The following is a 21,961-nucleotide window of genomic DNA, read 5'->3' on the forward strand; positions in this document are numbered from 1 at the left end:
ATGTGGAAACCAAGAGTAAAAAAGGTCTGTCATTTATTCATTTCAATTGCTAGGTGGTGGGGTGATTAAGGATTACATTAAATTTAAATTCAAAGTGTTTATTGTCATGTGCAGTTAGAAACACGTTTTCCTGTACAATGAAATTACTACCTTGCTTATGAACTAAGATATAATAATGTGTTTATAAAAGAGACATTCCCGAGTGGTGACATTATGGATGAAAAGGGAAAAACCTTCCAAACACCTTCGAAAGAGGAACTATTCTTGAACTGGAGGAATGCTAACAACGTCTGGCAGGGAACAAGGCCAACACGAACAACGATAGAGAGGAGAAGGAATAAAACCAAGACAACACTGACTACAGATGAGAATACACAAAAAAGGACTGTTCAGAACAACTCAAGAATGTTTGACCAGAGAGACATGTAAACCCATGTAAATTTGCGATGGTAAAACAGGGGACGGGACCCAGATAAGCAAACTGCTTCTCTCGTCTCCTAATTATTTATATCTGATTTGTCTTATCGCTTACCTTCTTGCTTGTATTGTTGTTAGATTTAGAATAAGTTGAAATCAGATATTCTAAAACAGTTTGTTCCAAAAAATAGGCTTTGAAAATGAGAAAGTTGACCTGAACATATTTTATTATGAGTAAATAGGAGCTATTGGACATATAATTATAATACATTGAAAAGGAAACCATGAATAATAATCTATATTTACATTCCCTCTCATCACACTCTTCGGGCCTCCGAGGGAACTTCCATTTACAGTTTGAAGGTACCCCTTTCTTCTTTAGTTATTCAGTTTAAAAACAAAATCAAAATAACAGTGTGGTTATTTTGTTTTACCGACTCAAAACCAAAACAGAAATACAGAAAAACCAAAAAAGCAGCATTTTTTTGTGTTCAAATTAAATCTTCTTCTATTTTTGAGATATTTGGATATTTACAGGGAAATTAGGTCGAGAGTTTCATGTTTAAAGCTCACCACACAGAGAGGACCGACAGACGAATGTTTACTCTGCTGCGTGTGATAAAATGATATTGTATCATGTTGTCAACCTTCGCCCGAGGGCTCGCAATTGTGGGTTCCCGATCCTAGTGCTGCTTCTATTCCAGGTCCTCCTGGTCTGAGGTCTAGTCCCTGCTGGCTCTGATCCAGCCGGCTGCCTGTTCGGCGTGGCTCTGGCCGTCTGCTGTGCGTGGGCCTTGGGTCCTCTGCTGGGGTCTTGTTCGGGGGGCTCGGGTGCGGAGGTGTGGGTGGGTGTCGGGGGGCTATTGTTGGCGGGGGGCCCTGGGGTTGGGGATTGGGGTCTGTGGCGAGGTGTGCTGCGTCCTCGGCTCCTTGGGGCTTTCTCTGGTCTGTATGTGGGGGGTGGTGGGTTTGCAGTAGCGGTTCTTGCACCTCCATTGGTCTGCAATGCACTGGCATACCTTGGGCTGTGGGATAAAACTTGTACAGGGCTTAACTTTAGACACGTTGATCCCAAATACCTGTTTTAGGTATTGCCACTCACCCCTTCCCTCTGCCCACAGCCACCACCATTATACCTAAGTTTCACACTTGTCACCAGACTGGCTTGATTACATAACACAATAAGCACAATATACACAATTACAACTTCACAACTCACTCTCACTTTAAAATAATCAACTCTTCCCCACCATTTCTACCTCAAGTCTCTCCTCCATGTTCTCTTCCCTCTCCACAAAGCATGCATTGCTGTCTTAAAAATATTACACTGTAGTGTTGACTTTTGACAGCATGTGTAGACAAAGGAGAGAAAAAAAAGTAACTTGTTTAGGCTGGGAGACTCCCGTATTTTACCTCTCTTTCCCACCATCGTCCCGTATTAGTATTTTCCCGTAAATATCCTGTATTTTAATGTAATAAGAATCAAAAGATAAATAAATAAAAACATTTCTCTACCATACTAAACTGAACGCTGTCACTAACCTCACAAGAACTGCCACCTGAAATGGCCTGAGTGGCAGTTCTCACGAGATTAGTACCGACAGCAGGAACAAACCAGGAAACAACTCAAAAGAGAGATGGATGGATGTAAGGAGAAAAAAAAAAAGTCATGTAAACCAACCAGATGTAACTTTTCTTCGTATCGGTGCTTGGCCTTTGGCTTTAATCTACTGAAATATATTCGTAAGACATTGAGTAAAACCTTTGTGTTGTCCACGGTAAATAGCGTAAATTGAGGTTGTCAAGCAAAAGCATACCCCTCTTAAAATGGCGGTGGGCGTTGCTAGGTCAAGTGTCCCGGATGCTGATGTCACCGCGAATAGGTGTATACAGCACCGTAGACACAAACTCAATCCTAACCGTAAACGGCAAAAGGAAAATACTCACCAGGGACACACACTACGCGGCAACATCAGTCCACTCAGCCCAGGAGGGCGAGACGGCTTTGCAAGCTCCTATACCACAGGTTATGGGCCGAGAGTTGTGAACCGCAGAGAACACAGCAGTAGTGGAGTAGTGGTCATGTGACATTATAGACTCACGTAGAATCACAGGTGACTGTGACAGAACAGTCGTATATCATCAACAGGAACCTTCTGGAGTCCAGAGTATAACTGGCCATTTTTGACTACTTTTGATTTTACCTTTAGCTTGCCTTGTTTGGTATAATTTTTTTTTTTCGGCACAACTTCAGCTATATGAATTTTTAGTTAATTGATCATTTAGACATACTGTATAAACACAATGGACTTAAAATCACACCAAAACACCAAACTCAACTAAAAAAAAAGTGGGACACAAGGGGACACTACATTTATGAATATAGTATTTACCTAACAAAACAATATTATTCACACCAAAACCAATCATTTTATTGTTAACAAACAAGCCAAATTTTATATCTAATACAGTGAATACAGTATATTAAGTTGAATCCTTTTAGATTGAAACCAGTTCTGAACATCGCTCCAAAAACTCTGCACTATGTCACACAAAAAGAAAATATGATCCAAATTCTCATTTCCGACTTCATAAAACACACAATCACCAACTTTCACATGAAATCTTTTTTTCAATAATACTTTTGTAGGGTAAACATGTTTAATAATCTTAAATTGAATTTCTTTCACTTTGGGCAAAACTGAATGAACTATTTGCATCATATTCTTTGTTTTGCCAATTTTAAAATCTTTGAGGATGTAATTTCTTTTGGCAGAGTTAGTGGAACTGGAACTCAATAAAGTATATAAATTTGTTTTCACATTTAAAGTTACAAAATTCAACATCATTAATATAAAGCTGTCTTAATTCAGGGATAACTTTGGAATGTATTAAGTGACAGTGCAAGAGCCTTAACAATCTGGTCACATTTTTCCGAGTGCAAATGATCTGAAATTCTTCACAGAAATCATTGTATTGCAAAATGTAGTGATAGTAAAGTAAGTGATAAACCTTTGAACACTTTGGCCTTAACTGACTTTCCATCTGTGAGAAAAAAAACAATTCTATATAATTAACCTTATTATATTTTAAGCTAAATTACATATTCTCAAATGTCGATACACAAAACAGAAATCATTGCTTTCTATTTTTCAATCAAGTCAATTAAGTTTTACTTCTAAAGCGCTTTATAACAACCAAAAATGACCAAAGCGCTGTACATGATAAAAAATAAAAATAAAAAATACAATTTAAAAACAGCATAATATATAATTAAAAACAGACCATTATCACATTTAAAACAAATGCCACAGAACTATGTACCAAACGTCTTTCTAAACAGGTGAGTCTTTAGCTTTGCTTTGAACAGGAGCAGGTCTTTGATGGCACGTAACTCAAGCGGCGATGAGTTCCAGAGTTTTGGACCTGCTACAGCAAAAACACGATCACCCCACTGTTTGTAACGTGACCTGGACACCTCGAGCAGGTGGTGTTGGGCAGAACGTAGGGCTGGTGAGGGGTCAAAGTCTCACGTAAATACACAGGTGCGAGGCCATGGATGGAACTGAAAACAAAAAGCAAAAGTTTGTACTGGATTCTGAAAAAGACTGGGAGCCAATGCAGGGAATAAAGGACAGGTGTGATATGGTCATGTTTGCAAGAGTTGGTGAGGAGCCGGGCAGCAGCATTTTTCACAAATTGTAATTTGTGTATGGAGGTCTGATTGAGTCCAAAATACAGTGCATTGAAGTAATCCAATCGTGAGCTGATGAATGCATGAGTAGTTTTTTCCAGCGGCTGAGGAAAGGCTTCACTTTTGTGAGAAGGCGAAGCCTGAAAAAGCTTGCCTTAACTACAGAGTTATTTTGCTTGTGAAAGTTCAGGTTTGTATCCAAATTTACACCAAGGATTCTGATAACAGTGGGGGGGACGAGAGACTGGAGACCAGGAACAGGACTGAGTGGGTTTTGAGCGCCGAAAAGAATGAGTTCAGGTTTGCCTTCATTTAAACATAAAAAGTTCTGTGAGAGCCAGAGTTTGATGTCATCCAGACACCTGTGGATGGACTGATGTGTGTCTGGGGAGTTTGGTCTAACCGGGAGGTAGATTTGTATATCATTTGCATACATGTGAAAGGACACGTTATGGCTGGAGATGATTGAACCCAGGGGCAGCATGTAAAGTGAAAATAAAACCAGACCTAAAATGGAACCCTGTGGTTCACCAGAGGACAAAGAGACTGTGGAGGAGGTAAAGTCATTGATCACTAAAGGAAAACACCTGTCCGTTAGGTAGGACTTGAACCACTGCAGCACAAGTCCCTGAAGGCCAACCTGCTGGGCCAGGCGGGTCAGGAGGATGGAGTGGTCCACTGTATCGAATGCTGCAGTGAGGTCCAGCATTACCAACAACACTGTTTTTTTAGAGTCCAGAAACAACAGAATGTCAATTTGCACTTTCAGTAGTGCAGACTCAGTGCTGTGGCATGTCCTGAAGCCAGACTGGAATTTTTCAAAAATGTTATTCTGGTCTAAAAATGAATGTAACTGATTGATTTTTAGAGAAAAAAGTCAGATGAGACACAGGTCTAAAATTGGATAAAACTGCTGGGTCAAAGTTGGGTTTTTCAATCAGTGGCCTGACCACAGCCTGCTTAAAAACAGTTGGAACAAATCCTGACCTCAGGCAGCTGTTGAAGAATGGAAGGAGACATGGCCTTATTGTATCAAAAACCCGTTTGAGCATTTTGGATGGAATAATGTCGAGAGGACAGCTGGTGGGTCTCAACTTTTGGACAACCTCAGAGAGCTAATAGAGTGACACTGGCTCAAACACATTAAAGACAGCAGACGTATGGACATCTGGAAAAAGCATATTTGTTCGACTAGACACAGCGTTGCTTATACTTTGTCTAACTGCGGCCACTTTATCAACAAAGAAATTAAGGAAATCTTCACAGGTTGATTTAGTCACATTTTTAAAAACACTGTCAGTGGGATTTGTAACTGATTGTATTGTGTTGAACAACACATGGGGACGGTTGCATTTAGTAGAGATGACATTTGACAAATATTTACATTTTGCTTCTTTGACTGCATTTTTGATGTCTCTAAGGATTCCTAGAAATACATGCAGCTTATCCTTTTTCCACCTGCGCTCTGCCTGCCTACAGTGCCCCTTCAGGGCACGAGTGGTGTCATTTAACCAGGCTTGACAGGGGCAATGGTGTCTAAAATGCCAGAGCTGGTGGAATAAAATGAGGAGAGGGACCCATCCAGACAATTAGTAAAAAAAAAAAAACATGAAAACAATTAAACACTCCACTAATTATAATGCATGCCATTTATGATTTATGTGTTATTTTCAATATTTTTGGATAATGTGATATTCAAATCAAAACTTTATTTATATAGCACGTTTCATGCTCAAGGCAACACAATGCCCTTCACAGTCAAAAACAAGTCATCTGCTCTGAAGATTTGGCCTCTGAATGTTTGTTGTCATACTGTACTCTTTTGTGTTTTTAAATAAAGATTTTTTTAAAGAGGAAATTAAAAAAAGTAAAAAATATTTCAGAAAATACAGAAACGTCATGATATTATATTGTACATACATGATATTATATTGTATAAACAATATGATTATGTTGTACATATATATATTGTATGAACTAAATAATTATATTGTAAAAACATGATATTATATTATACAAACAATATAGTATATTGTATATAATAAAGTCCAGATGGTGGAGGTTGTGGATTTAAGACAGGAGTAAAATTAAAAAGGAGTGAACCAGAGCGAGAGTGTGAAAAGGCTTCCGCATTAGGTCAAAGGTCAAGAGGTTTAAACTCACCATGGCTGACGGTGTAGGATGCCAGTCTGACAGAGATTTTGATTATTTTTGCCGTTGGAGTGTTGATTCCTTAAAATATTTTTTTGTGCAAACGTGGCATCAGTCTCCAAGGCAGAAAGACTGAGTTAGCTGCTAATGCTAATGCTTCACACGAACTGAAAATTTGCGTTATGTTTCAACAGTGATCTGTTTTGTAAGCATTTTCTTGCATTGTTTTTTGTGGTATTTTAAGCTACATAGGATTAAGTATAGTGTCATGTCAGTGTTAAATATAAATGTTATATATAAATTTTAAAGTTAAGCGTTAAATTTAAATGTTTAATCTAAATCTAAATTTAAATGTCACGAGTGAAACTAATTATTTAGCTAATGTGCAAATTTACTGTATGTACCAAAATAAAAGCTCATTGAAGCAATGATAGACAGAATAGATATAGGCTTAACATTTAAGATTTATTTTCAACATTTATATTTAAATGTAACATTTAGATTCATATATAACATTTAGATTAATATTTAGTTACATATTTAGACAAAAAATATCACAAATTTAACAAATATTGCTGTAAATTTGGTCAAAAGTAACATTTAAAAGAAAAAAAAATCACATACATTTTTTGAACGTGGTTTGTTGCTGAATGTTGTGAAAAGTTGCTGTTAATTTTAGCAATCTGCAGTACACCTCCAGGCCATCAGGGGGCTCACACTGTTGGAATCACTGCTTTAGCATTACAAGATGACACTCACACATCACACAATGGTGTGATGTGTTGGTTTTAAGCTCCCATACTGGTCCATCTCTAACGCAGTGAGGTACAGATCCCAGTGATGAGATCATTTCAGCTCCTCTGAGCAGATCTCCTCTGTCCAAGGGCACCGCGGCCTCTGATTGGCTGACGGCAGCAGGTAGCGCTGTCCTCGGTGCTGAAATCTCCGATCTTCAAGATCATGTAAATGACGATGAGGCCGAAACCGAGATCCGAGCAGAAAACAGCAAAATGGACGAGGATCTGTTCCAGCTGAGACAGCTGCCGTGAGTACTGCCCAGTCCCAGTGTGACTGCCTGCTTGTTATCAGGGCTTTTACAGACACGTCGGGTTTGATTAGTGGACCATAATAAACACAGCGTGTACACAGCTTTATATGTGAAACATAGGGGGATTTCATAGGAAATGTAGATAATAATGTGACAAAGAGCTTATTTTTACATATCACCTCTGCACGGCTGGCTCTCTTTGTTTTTTACTTGTCAAATTCCCTAGTGCAGTGGTTCCCAAACAGGGGTACGTGTACCACTAGGGGTACAGAAGCACATTGCAGTGGGTGCTCGGAAAGGTTTGAAAATTAATCTAAAAAGAATTGGGAAATGTTAATAGTTCCTTTTTAGGCGTTTTTTTTTTTTTTTTTTTGACAAATTCACCACTAACTAACAGTACTATTGCTCAATAAAATACAACATTTTCTTGCAATTTATGCTTAGAGCAGTGTTCCCAAACCTTTCACAGTCCTGTACCCCTTCAGACATTTAACCATGTACCCCCTACCGCTGCACTTAAAAAACATAAAAATGTAATGCAGTGTTTTTTAACCTTGGGGAATTCAAATGGGGTTCCCTGAAATGACTAATTATTTATAAATATTAAAAAAATACTGATTAAAAATGTATTTTTGAAATGTTTTAATTATTAATCTTGTTCAAATTATAACAGCACACACAACACAATCTTAAACAACTGTGGTTTATACTTTCACTTTCTCAAATGTAAATCCCAGTTCAAATAACATGAGGTATAAAAATAGACCCGAAAAATGTGTAAATATTAAGATGGGGTCACGACCCAAAACAGGAGCAATCCGCTGATATAGTCACATAAAATGTAGCCCTTATTATTATTCTTTGTCAAATTAACACACACACGCACGCACGCACGCACACACACACACACAAACTTCAACGTTTTCAAATATAAATTTAGTTCAAATGAAATTCAGCAAAATCATATCTGAGCTGGTGCATCTTGTCACTTTGTGAATTAATTGCTACTCTGTATTTTTAACACAGCATTATAAGAAAAAAACATGATTAAAAACTAATTCTAGAAAAATAAATGTTTCTGGGGTCGAGGGACATTTGTGATACCAAAATGAGAACCTGAAAAAGGTTAGGAACCTCTGATTTAAATCTTTGTAGGTATTTAGTATTTACAAATAATTTAGCTAAAATTCTTTTTTTTTTAAGCTAGAACTGCTGTTATTGAGGTAGTTATACACCGCTGTGAGAAAATCTAAATAATTACAATAATGAAGATCATATTTATCATTCAGACAGAAATATGTTGGTGTGTCTGTGCATGTGTATGTCTACGGAAAGCCATTTTAGCGTACATTTGAAATCGGAGATATCAATCATAACTAAGCTCTACTCGTACTCAAATTTTGAGTACATGTACTCAATTTGCACTACTCATGCACAATAGTTAAGTAGAATTTACTACTGAAGTAAAAACTGTCACTAGCACATTAAGTAAGTCTTATATGCTAATAAGAGGGTGGAGAAAAGCAAACTCAGGCTTGCCATTTGCTTTCAAAAATAATATTCCAGTCTTCATTTTATTATAAATACACTGATTAGAACATATATTTTCTTTCGTTGGACCTCTTTGAATAGATCCTTTCCAACTCGGCCACTGTTGAACTTGTTGAAACATTTCCATTTGTCCATTTTTCTGTTTCCAGGACATCCACCTTAAAGACAAATTATTACTTACTGGCTAATATATCCAATCCTTACAGTGAATATAGGAAATTGAAATTATTACTTGGTGTTTTAAAGTTCTGATCACAGATTGTCAACGGATGAATACACGTATTGTAGTGTCACATAGTGGAGAAAACGAACCTTCACTGGTCTATTTTTATTCAGTATAAAGACAAACAAGAAATAAATGAACAGTATTCTCAGGATGCTAATAGCCATCCACTGCAGGATAATAACAGATCCACTTGCATGCACGCCCTCAATGGGTTGAGAATAAAATTACAGTAATTTATTGTAAGAAAGACAACCACCATCATTAAGTTGTCTCATCTGTTCTACTGATTCTTACCAGTGCAAGTAAACCTTGTGATGTAACTACATTGAATATATTCCCAAAGTATCACTTAGGCCAGTGGTTCTCAACTTTTTCAGCACCCCCAAAATAAAGGTTCCAGAAACCGGGGACCCCACTGTACCAGAAGGTGGTTGAACACAGACATGAACATTGAAGAACAGTCATGTGGAGACAGGGCCATCTATAAGGGGGAATAAAGGGGAGAGATTTTTGGGGTCCATCCATAAAGTCAGCAAAATGATGATCTATTGTTCTATGAATCTGTGATAAACACATTTATTTATTTATGTAATTAATGATATCCACTGTTATCCAGGAAGTTTATTATTATTTGCAACCCATCATATCCATTTGTACAATACTTGCTTCATTTTTTTTTTTTTTTTGCTTCAAACTCCATAGTCAGCAATCTTCCTAATACCAACTATTTACAAATATCTGTTTTCTTTTTAGTTTTTCACTTATGGAACAAATTGCCTAGGGACCTGGAAGATATGTCAACTTTCTACATATTTAAAAATGCTTTAAAACCGTACTTTAACCAATCTTAATGTATATATCATGTCTTTTTTTAAATGTATCCGTTGGTGTAATGAAAATGTGTCTCGATGTACCTTTTTCTGTAATGTTTCTGTATATTTCTAACTGTCTTTATTTTTTTTTCTGTTCTTACATTATAGTAGAACAGGGGTCATCAACACAGTGCTCGCGGGCAACAGGTAGCCCTCATGGACCATGTGAGGGGCCTTCAGTCACCAATGAGCTCCATCTAAAATCTGATTCACTTTCCAGGATCCAAATACACAAAGATAAATACATGTGAAATATGTAGGTAGTACTGAGTAAAGTTAAATACTGCTGATAACGTTTTAGTAGTAAATGAACCATCTTTATGCTTCTTTTCACTGAAACATTGTGAAAAATGTTTTTAAGTGTTCCGGTTCTGGTGTATGGTCAGTGGTATGTTATATATGATATGCTGAGGTGTAAAGAGTACTGATATATTACTTGATTGAAATTGTACTCAAGTACAAGTAAGTCATACATAAAATAATCAACTAAGTAAAAAGTAGCTCAATTAAATAGCACTCAGAGTACAAGTTACTAGTTACTTTAACCACCCACGTTTATTTTTGGTAATACATCTTGCCACGGTTCCCTTGCATACAGTAAATGTCTCATGTATAAACTTATAAAGGAAGGGACCAAATCTTGCACATTTGAAAATTAGCTTATTTTACACAAAGGCATCTGTATAAAATAAAAGGTTTCTCAAACCACCAAAAAATGTAATGAATTTCAGGTACAAGCACCCGTAAAAGCAACTCAATTACATTAACATGAGTACTCCGTTACTTTCACCTCTGATATATACACAATGTATTTCTAAAAGTCATTTTTTACTGGTAGCCCTTCGGACTTTACAGTACCTATGAAGTATAGCTCACAGTTTCAGAAAGGTTGGTGACCCCTGCACAAGAATCATAATTTTGTCATGGACCCCAGGAATATTAGCAACCATCACGGTGGAAGCTAATGAGGATCCAATGAACAAATAAACAAATAACTAAACTGTAAATGTACCAGATTTAGCCTAATGGCTATTTTTCCATTTTTGTTTTCCTCTGCAGTGTTGTCCGCTTCCGTCGCACCGGTGATAGCACGCGTTCTGAGGAGGACGTGGAGAACAGAGAGCAGGATGTCAGGGTCGGCCTACACGTTGATTTGGAATCTGTGGCTCTCGCTGAAGGAGCTTCAGTACCACGAGAGTTTGCCAATCCCACAGAGGGTACAGTCAGCATAATTCTGTTTTAATTCACAGAATCTTGTAACTGCAGGATTTCTATTGTGGTCTTTCCTTCAGATACGTTCATGGTAGAAGATGCTGTGGAGGCCATTGGCTTTGGAACGTTTCAGTGGAAGCTCTCCATTCTCACCGGCTTGGCCTGGGTACGTTTTATTATTCTACTCAAACTCAAATATATATAATCAGATGTTTGTAATATCAGTTGTGGGGTACCCCAAGGGTCAGTCCTTGGACCTATACTTTTTTCTTATTTATGTGAATGATATTGTGTCAGTGTCATATTTACTCGTGTATATTATTTGCAGAGAATACTGCCTCACTTTACCCCGGAAAAAATATAGAACATGTCTTGGAAATTGTAGGGAACAACATTAGGAAGTTTAAAAAAATGGTTTGATATTAACAGGTTGTCCTTAGATATTGATTAAACAAAATTTATGATTTTTGTTCCAAAAGCATGAGATATTGAGGCTTCTTTATTTATTGAAGGATTACAAATACAAAGAACAAATTAGGTTATGTGTTTGGGTGTTATGATAGATAAATTATCATGAAAATCGCATATAGATTACATAAAAGTTGTTATCCACAAGGTAAAGTAGTCACTGAATCAAAAGTCTTTGTATATTTTGTATAACTCACTGATTGTTCCATATCTGATATCTTGTATTGAAGTGTGGGGCAGTGCCTGTAAATCATACACAAATCCCATTTTTCTTTTACAGAAATGAGCACTCAGAATTATTAGTGGAAGTAGACTCAGAGAACATGCAAACCCAATATTTATACAGCAAAATGCATTACAATTTCATAATCTGGTAGAATACAACATTGTAAAAGCTTTGTACAAAGCTAATTTAAAAATGTTGTTTTAATGTCTTGAATGAAATAAATTAATAAACAAGCAAAGTATTTCAAACATTATTATTTCAAGAAGGTTCCTTTGTTCAACGCGTAGATGGCGGATGCCATGGAGATGATGATCCTCAGCATTTTGGCTCCACAGCTTCACTGTGAATGGAAGTTGCCAAGTCTTGAAGTGGCCCTGCTTACATCGGTAAATGCTTTTTATTGCATTGAACTATCTACGAAATGTGAGAAAGTCAAGCTGCCAATAAATTTAATGCAGATATGTATGTGTTTATAAAAAAAAGATACAATATGAAATAGAAAGAAAACACTTTTTCGACAAACCTTTGCACTTGACAATATTAAAAATACAAAATTAATGATAATTATTAAAAAAAAATTATAAATTATGAATTACATAATCATTAATGAGATAATTATATTATTATAACCCAATTATTTATTTATTTTCACCTTGCTGTCAAAGATCAACACTGGAGTGCAATCTTTTCGTAAAGGCAATGCATGTTTTATTATTGCAATTAAAGAAATTAATGTATTTTATTGCATAATTGTGACCATCACCAGCCATCTCTAAGGAAGGGTAAGAAAAACTTTACGAAAGGGTGAATATAAAAAGAGAGGGCAGTGTTCCTCCTGGGTGAGGGGTAAAGAAACAGGGGAGAGGGAGTCAGGGTAGGACAATGGAAGAGGTGGGGAAGAGTAGACTATTTAGTAGACTACCCCTAACCCAATTTTTTTTGTCAGAATTATGGTTTTTCCTTTTTCTAAATTCATGTTGCTGTAAGCAGGTCTCATTGTGCACAGAATGGAGCCTTTACATTTATACAATATGCAGGTGGGGTCTTTTTTGGCCCCTGAGGACTCTATCAGAGATGTAACCTGTTGGTTCCTGTAAATACATTCATGGGGGACATGGAAACATTGTCACCAGCCACTCACTCAGGCTTTTCTTCATGGATACAGGCAGTGTTCATAGGGATGATGATCAGCTCTTCGCTTTGGGGAAACATATCCGACAAATATGGCAGAAAGACGGTAAGTTCTGTTAACATCAAAGTTTGAAATGAGACCAATTACACACAAAATAAACACGCTGTGCGCTTCAATGTGGGGCTGCACGATTATGACCAAAATGATTTTTTTAATCAATATTGAAATCACAATTATTTATCATATTAGGGAGAAATCCATATTTTTTATTAAAATAAATTCTAACAGAGAAAATAACCTTCATTCAAAGTTGTTTTGGTTTGGTGCATTACGTTTAATCTGATTGGTCGGCTATGATGTGAAGCATTTGATTGTTGTCTGGTCATTTAATTTTTTGTAGTTTCACAATGTCTGTTGATCATTTTAAACCAAAAAATGGAACGGTTGAGTGTAGAAATGTAATGAAATGTAATGAATTACTTTTACTTTTGACATGTTTTTAAAACATACTTAAGTACAAGTAAAATTACAGATTTAGAAATATACTAGAAAAAGTAAGTACCCATAAAAGAAACTCAATTACAGAAACGTGAGTACTTGTAATCTATTACTTTCACCTCTGGTATCTGGCCTGCTAAGGGTAGTCTGAACACAAGTGACCAGGAGAGAGTTCTGTAATTACATATCTTTCCAGAAGCCAATGCAATATTATTTGTAACACATTGAGATTTATTGATGCCCATTGCTTTAAATGAGCATTACCAGTATGTTTTGTATATTTTTGACCAAGTGTTGCTTGTATTCACTCAGGGCCTGAGGATGAGCGTGCTGTGGACCATGTTCTACGGCTTGATGAGTGCCTTCGCACCAATCTATGGTTGGATTATCGTCCTCCGTGCTCTGGTGGGATTTGGCATCGGAGGAGCTCCACAGTCGTGAGTGGTCGTATTAGCTCTTTGTAAGGCACTCAGTGATGTTTGAAGCTCGGAGTGACCCCGTCCTGTCCTCTCCATAAGGGTCACACTGTATGCTGAGTTTCTGCCGATGAAGTCCAGAGCAACCTGCATCCTGATGATTGAGGTATGAACCACACTTTAATTCATTGTTGTTTTTGACACAAAAAAAATGTCACTCTCCCATTTGACATCTGCGTGCTACAGATATTTTGGGCTCTGGGAACAGTTTTTGAGGTTCTTTTAGCCATCCTGGTGATGCCCACTCTGGGCTGGCGCTGGCTGCTTGGCCTTTCCACCATTCCTCTCTTCATTTTTGCCATTCTGTGTTTTGTAAGTACAGTATTTTTTTGTTTTGTTTTTTTAAACACAATTGCAAACACAACAAAATGGCAGCAGTTTGAGAATAAAATGCAAACTTTCACCTGTTGGGGGGACTGGGAACAGTGGCTCCCGGAGAGTGCCCGTTACGATGTGCTGACTGGGAACATGGAAAAGGCTCTATCTACATTAAAGCGCATCGCCACAGAGAATGGAGTGCCAATGCCTCTAGGAAAACTAATCGCTGCCAGACAGGTGTGTGGGTACTTTGTACACTGCAAAATATATACTGGTATTTGACTTATATTAACTCTGTTCTTTTTCATGCACAGGAGGATCGCGGAAAGATTAAAGACTTATTTTCATCACATTTTCGCTGGACCACAGTTCTGCTGTGGTTTATTTGGTAATTAAACATCGACACTCATTACTTGAGGTCAATTTCAAAAATTAGAGATGGGAGATGTTATCGGCTCACCGACATACGCAGAGTTTGAGATTCTTGCCAGGGGGGGCAAAAGAAAAAATATAGTTAAATATACCTGTATAGACTGTCTCGAGATTCACACAAACCACAATGTGTGTAACATATACAATAATGCAAAAATTATTAGTAAACTAATTGATAATGTTGACTCCAAAAATGTGTATCGACGCGTCCTTTAATGTTGTAAATTCATGATAAAATCAATGAAAATATTGGTATTAATATTTTTGGTGTTGGCATCTGAGCCTTTTTTATCAGTATACCCCAAGATTTATATACTTTCTTTAAATGGCAAAATCATTATGTAGAGAACTGACAGGTAATGGGAAAGTTGATATAAAACACATTTTTACTAATTATTATCTATGTATAAGTAAGACATAGAACTGTAACATGGGTCACCAGATTTGTGTTTAATTAGATTGTAATTTATATTTTTTTATAGAATGTTAATGCCAATAACAATTCAGTTATGATTACAACAGCAACATATTATTCAATTACAATTACATCATAATTATAATCAATAAAACAATTACACGATTAGAATTATAATTGACCTCAACCCTGATATCGACATATCGGAGAAAGGCTATAATATCAAACATCTCTCTCAAAAAGCTTTGCTTGATGTTTCCTTATGTATTTCCACGTCACCATTTCATCAGTGATGATCATATAAATATTACCAACTCACAAAACAACAACAAAGACACAAATTAAGAGAAAAATATACTGAATAGTAAAAAGAACAGACATACAACAGCGAAATACACAAAATAACCCCAAAAAATATTTACTATTACCAGCAACACACAAAACTTCAACAAAGACATACTTAATAAGAGAAAAACACATGAGATCACTACAAAACACATAAAAATAACAGAGAAACATACAAAACGACATAAGAAACAACCAAAAACACACTGAGAGAGAATAATTGAAATAATACCAACAACAAATCAACAAAATAAGAGAAAAATATACTGAAAAATTAAAAGGAACAGACAAACAACAACAAAATACACAAAATGATGATAGAAATGATCTTGATTAGAACATGGACTGAAAAACAAAGATCATTCTCCTGGTCCCACATCAGAGAGACGACCATAAATGATAAAAACTATAGAAATATATCTATTCAGGAGGCACTTAATACTGTTTGATTTCACTTATTTACAAAATTAGTTTTTTTAAAATGTGTTATCACTTATTCATTCCATCATTAGACTCTATAGTTGTTTTTTTCACTGAATTCTGAGCAAAATGTTGTAGCAGGACATAAGGGGGTACTTGAGCCAAAAAAGTTTGAGAACCACTGCTCTAAACTCTCCTCCTTAGGTTTGCCAATGCCTTTTCATACTATGGACTGGTGCTGCTGACCACAGAGCTCTTTCAACAGGAAGGTGCATGTAAAAGTAAGAGACAAACCTAGCCAGGCAAATGTTGTAGCGCAACAACAAAGCAGGAACTCCTGTCTTCTGCTTGATAACTCTGATCTCTTTAGTGACTACGGGGAACAAGCAGGAGCTCAGATGCAGCTTGGAGTGTAAATACCTCAACTCTGATGACTACAAAGACCTGCTGTGGACCACACTGTCAGAATTCCCAGGTAGGCTCCAAAAACATCTTCATCAGTTATTTTTGTATTACACTTTAAGCAACTCATTTTGAATTCCGCTGAGGTCCAAATGTACAGGCAAACCATTTAAAAAATGAAATAAATAAATACGCAATCTCTATCCGATTAGGATGAAACTCGGTGGGGTAATTACAACCCACATGTAATATATATTGTATTCGCATGTGTATATGGGTGTATGAATATATGTATGTTTTATGTTTGTATTTGTTTTTAAATTTTTAACTGATATTTTGTTAAATATTTTCATTAGTTTTTTTATACTGATTTTTGTGTACTTTATTTTACATATCATTTTTCCTCATATATCAAAGTTTAATTGTGCATGAAGTGTTTATTTTATAGCCCTTATTTTATTGCTTCTTCTTCTCCTTTGCCCTTTTAATGTTGTTTTTTCTGTAATGTGTGTGAAAATAAATGAAATTAAAAGAAAATGAATTGAGGAACCAACTTGACATAAATGTCAAATTTCATAAAGTTCAGCCAAATATGAATCGAGATATTAATTTTTAAAATTTTTACCAATGATGAAAGTTAGGGATTTCAATTTCTTTTAAACGGAAATATTGATCCGGATCCCTTCCAAAATTAAATGGAATCGTCCGTGGTGCATAGTGGTCTATCTTTGGTTAAAATGTACTTTTGACATAATTCTGCTAACTCATGTTAAAGCTGCTATCACAATGTGGGTGAAAAACGGTGTATGATCGCTGTATGTTTAGAACATAGTACGGTATGGACGTTAACACAATACATGTGGTAAAAAGAAAATAAATACACAATAACCGTGTTTCTGATTTTTTATTTTTTTGCTGTATCTCAGGTCTGCTGGTGACTCTGTGGGCTATCGATCGGCTAGGACGGAGGAAGACCATGGCTTTGTGCTTCCTCATCTTCTCCCTGTGCATCATTCCACTCTATGGCTGTGTTGGAAGGTGAGGGGCTGTAATAATAATTCATTTGCATATCTTATGGTTCAACTCTTCAGTCACTGGTCCTCCTGCTGGTTTGTTTCTTGCAGAGGCTCCATGACAGTGTTGATATTCATTGCCAGAGCATTCATTTCTGGAGGCTTTCAGGCTGCCTATGTCTACACCCCAGAGGTAAAACATCCAATCATCTCGTTTGTAAAAAACACAGACTTATAGGGCCTGTACTACAAAGCTGAACATGTATATCTGGGATATCTCTCCATTAGCGGGCTTCATCTAACCAAACATTTTTTGTCACAGAGCCGCTGTACTATGAAGCAGGATATAAACATGTTCATTTAAGTGAGGTGCTTTCAGACAGCCTGCGTGTCCAGCGACAGGGGAAGATTGCAGAGTTAGACCAACCACATCAAGTAGCAACTGTGTAGCCTAAGTTCTTTGGTTATTCCGTTTTGAAACCAAATCAAAATAACAAATAAACAGTGTGGTTGTTTTGTTTTACTGATTTAAAACCAAAACAGAAATACAGAAACGTCAAAAACCAGATAAGCAGCGTTTTTCTGTTTAAAAAAAAAAATCTTGTTTTGTTTGTGAGATATTTGAATATTTACAGGGAAATTAGAGCGAGAGCTGAAGTCTGCTGCACCTCGTTTCCCTCCCAGATCTCTGCACTCAATAGGACTGTTTAGAATGTATTTCAGCAGTTTTCTGGTCCTGCTTCTATTTTCATGCAGTCTGTGGATGTTTTAGATCGTAAAAAGCTGCTCATGCTGAAGTTTTGTTTTATGGTGATACGGTCCAAATAGTATCCAAATAAACAAGTGACTGACTATCAACTGTGAGGAACAATAGATGTTACAACTTCTACGAGTTGACACTTTTGCAAGAACAATTACACAGTTTTTTTGAGGGCAGTAAAAAATTTTATTTTCCATGTTGTAATACCGCTAGGCACTAACAGCAGCCGTCAACACAGACATGAGTTGATCACGAGAAATGAGGAGCACCAGTAGATTTATTACACCACCTCTGTTTTCTTTAATCACATATCATGTGCATGTTTTTCGTAACATCCATTTTTTGTTTTGATTAATTAATGTATTAATAAAGTTTCAATTCACCAGTTCATCAGTAATGTGACGTATTGCTCCTTTTTACGTCCTGGAGTAAAAGTCTGTCAGTGGGTTCCCTTTGTGTGGTGAGCTTAAAACATGAAGCTCTCGTCATAGTTTCCTGTAAATATCCAAAAATCTCTCTAACAGAACAAGATTTCATTTTAAAACAGAAAACTGCTGCTTATCTGTTTTTTTTTTCATTTTTCTGTATTTCTGTTTTGGTCAGTAAAACAAAATAACCACATCATTTATTTGTTATTTTGATTTGGTTTTCAAACGGTATAAACAAAGAACAAAGGGTACACGGATTCTTAAGTCACAATTGAGGAACAATTGTTTAAAAATATGAAGAATTGAAATCCACAATTCAGTCCAAAAAAAGCACTGGTGCTGCAGAAAAAGCAGAAAGATATATAATTCATATAATATTAATCCATTGGATGATAAACAGACAGCGCTCTGATCAATTTCACTTTATTAGAGCACAGACTTGTTTCTATTCAGGTTGTCCTCCTCAATTAATCACACACACACACACACACACACACTGGGATGAGATCACATTGTTTCACTGTAGTATGTTCCTGCTGATGCTGTTAGCGTCACTTTAGCGTATGAATGAATGAATGAATGAATGAGTTAATCCGTCCGTGATACAGAGAGTGTCTGACACAGGCTTCATCAGCTACTGTAGACCAGTCCATCAGATGTTAATGTATAGCTTTCCTAAAGTATAGCTTTATTTTTTGCACTCCAAACCTTACTCATTTCAAAAGTGTACGCATAATACTGATGCACAGACTACAACACAAGTAACAGCAGAACCTGAGGAGAAGTCATTCCTGTGTTTCGTGGGCGATAATTTTAAATAAAAACACCGGATGGAAAACAAAAGTTCAGTTGTGCGCAAATTGTGTGCTACCACCTCAATGCTAAACATGTAGCAGTTAGCATGGACAGCTAGCATGGACACTCAAACAGTGCTAGCTGCAACATGCAGCGAGCAGACTGTGTCTCCGATTCACACTGGAAAAGATGACAGGGTTCAGAGCCAAAATGAATAAGTCCATGACTGAGAAATGAACAAAGTCACTGGACAAATATTATTATCTGAGGGAGAGAAAAAGCAACACGATCGTTGTTCAATAATTGCATTGCTCAGAAAAGTGTTCTTGCCATTTATGATGTATTAACTTTATTGTGCAACAAAAGGACCTGATATTTGATTTCATTTGAATTTTCTATTATTTGGATATTGACAAAAGTACACATCAATATTTTTCTCTTGGAACTAGTCTCACATACAGTGGAATTTAAATGGCTACGCCTACATCTGTCAAAAACAATAAATGACTTGATATAAAACAAAGTGTCTTTATAAATATTTTGATCTGCCACAATAATGTAATTAATCTAAATTAAAATACCTCAAGTTGAGGGCTTTTCTCAGCATAATTAATTAATTGCACATTTTTTAAATCTCTTTAATTAGATTTACGCATTGGTATTTTTTCTTTCCTAAATCTGCACCAACCAGGATCTTTTAACAATGGTCAGGTCATTTTCCAAGAGAACTGATTGGTCAGGAGGCGAGACTTTTGTACTCGCTCAGATCCTTGCCAGAACCAAACCTGGTCCCAACCAGGATAGGTGTTCAGCCTAAGTTACCATGGTGATTTAGCCTGGTAAGAAGTTAAAGAGTAACTAAACCCCTGCTTTCTGCTGATCTGCCACTAGGGGTGAACATCAAAAAATGCCTTCATTATGGGCGGGGCTTCTGTAGCAGTAAGACACGCCCAGTCACAGTGCTGGTAGTGACAGAGCATCACTAGGGCTGTTAATCAATGCTCACTGAGGGCTGTGATTCGAGGAAACCCTCCTCCCTCCTCTCAGCTTTTATAGGAGGGGCATGGCCAACGGTGACCATTGGTGACGCCCGATTGTGATGATAATCCATCTCAGCCAATAGCAAAATTCAATTTAATACGTTTAATACTTAGAGGCCTGTAATTCTGACATTTTGACTAAATACTAAAATTTAAATACTTTTACTAAAATGTTAAAAGTTGGACCAGGACCAATCAACAGCTCCATACCCAAATACATGTGAATTCTCAGAAAAAAGTGGGTTTGGGGTTTAGTTAATCTTAAACCAGCATCATAGTACAGCACACACTGAATAAATCCCAGAAGTTAGCACAATAAAAGGAAATCCAGCTTTGTAGTACAGGCCCTAAGAGCCAGACTTTGAGTGATGAAACATCTTCTGGTTGTGTAAACCTCTGCAGGTCTACCCAACTGCAACCAGGGCTTTAGGTCTCGGTACGAGCAGTGGAATGGCCAGAGTCGGTGCCCTCATCACACCGTTTGTTGCACAGGTAGCTCTAGACATACCCAACATAACACAAGAGTGTTTTTAGGGTTAACATTTGTTCATGGGTTTCCTGGTGCAGGTGATGCTGGAGTACTCCATCTACCTGGCACTCTCAGTGTACTGCTGCTGCAGCCTGGTCGCCGCCATCGCCTCCTGTGCACTGCCAATCGAGACCACGGGGCGGGGCCTGCAGGAGGCCAGCCACCGAGAGTGGGGCCAGGAAATGATGGGCCGGGTGCCATCGAGCAGCACAGGAGGAACCCCTCACTCCACCTGTGGCTCACAGGGCTGAGGACACGCCAGCCAGAGTTTAACAAAAGTATAACAAGCTGTACGTAGCACCTCCGCTCCCTCGTGATGATTCTTTAGGGTAGACACAGCTTCACAGAGCTGAGCAGCACAATATATGTTTTACAACATGAAACCTTTGCTGTCATAGGTTTGCCACTAAGTAACTGCGCAGGGTGACAGAGGAGACCAAAAGCCAGCGAGAAAGCACAAGCAAACTATGCTCTCCACAGGAACAAAACAAGTGAGGATTCAAATACTTTAGTTTAGGCCAATCTCTAGAAATTCAATAAAAGCAGGATAAGATAAAAGATGCAAACAGAGCTTCATACAACAACCTTAAAACTGCCTGCTCAGTTTGTAGTCTAGAAACCTGCTCCAAATCGTTAAAGAAAGCTGCATCTATTAAAGCAGGGGTTCTCAACCTTGGGGTCAGGGCTAGGAGGGGGTGGCCAGATGCCTTCAAGAAACTAAGAATATTTTTTCTAACAATTTGAGCCCATTTTTACCCTTTTTCTGCAACTAAACCAAACAAGCCATATTTTAATCCATTTTCATCACTTTTTCTTGCCATATTTTTGCTACATTACTCCCATTTCTGCCACTTCTCCATCAAATTTCAATGCCTTTTCTGCACATTTTTTTCCACTTTCAAGACATTTTCGGCACTTATAAACCCTATCCACCAGGTTTCCCACCTTATGTCGCATATCTTGACCCATTATTGTCACTTTTAACTTTGTCACCATAATGTACTTCATGCTTATTTTTGCCAACTTAACCACATTCATGATTTGTCATGCCCGTTATTTGCCAATTTAAAATAATTGTTCCAATATTGACACT

At 37.1% G+C, this 21,961-nt stretch overlaps 1 protein-coding gene across 1 annotated transcript; it reads left to right on the forward strand.

Moving 5' to 3' along the window:
- The first annotated feature begins 7,003 nt into the window (after positions 1-7,003).
- On the forward strand, positions 7,004-21,643 carry svopa (SV2 related protein a). Its single transcript, XM_028456466.1, has 16 exons — positions 7,004-7,307; positions 11,019-11,176; positions 11,252-11,337; positions 12,153-12,251; positions 13,031-13,102; positions 13,808-13,932; positions 14,014-14,077; positions 14,158-14,283; positions 14,398-14,526; positions 14,604-14,677; positions 16,106-16,182; positions 16,272-16,376; positions 17,230-17,341; positions 17,428-17,509; positions 20,742-20,831; positions 20,907-21,643. Exons 1-16 carry the CDS (start codon positions 7,273-7,275, stop codon positions 21,117-21,119), a joined length of 1,647 nt encoding a protein of 548 aa, XP_028312267.1. The 5' UTR covers positions 7,004-7,272; the 3' UTR covers positions 21,120-21,643.
- Positions 21,644-21,961: the final 318 nt, after the last annotated feature.

The sequence above is a fragment of the Gouania willdenowi genome, chromosome 9 (genome assembly GCF_900634775.1).
Source record: "Gouania willdenowi chromosome 9, fGouWil2.1, whole genome shotgun sequence".
NCBI lineage: Eukaryota > Metazoa > Chordata > Actinopteri > Blenniiformes > Gobiesocidae > Gouania > Gouania willdenowi.

Bases quoted from the DNA above. Each gene is read 5' to 3' on its own strand.
- svopa (XM_028456466.1), top strand. From the start codon at position 7,273: ATGGACGAGGATCTGTTCCAGCTGAGACAGCTGCC. The intron at 11,338-12,152 runs GTACGTTTTATT...TTCAACGCGTAG, and splicing joins TTCTCACCGGCTTGGCCTGG to ATGGCGGATGCCATGGAGAT. The intron at 17,342-17,427 runs GTGAGGGGCTGT...TGTTTCTTGCAG, and splicing joins CTCTATGGCTGTGTTGGAAG to AGGCTCCATGACAGTGTTGA.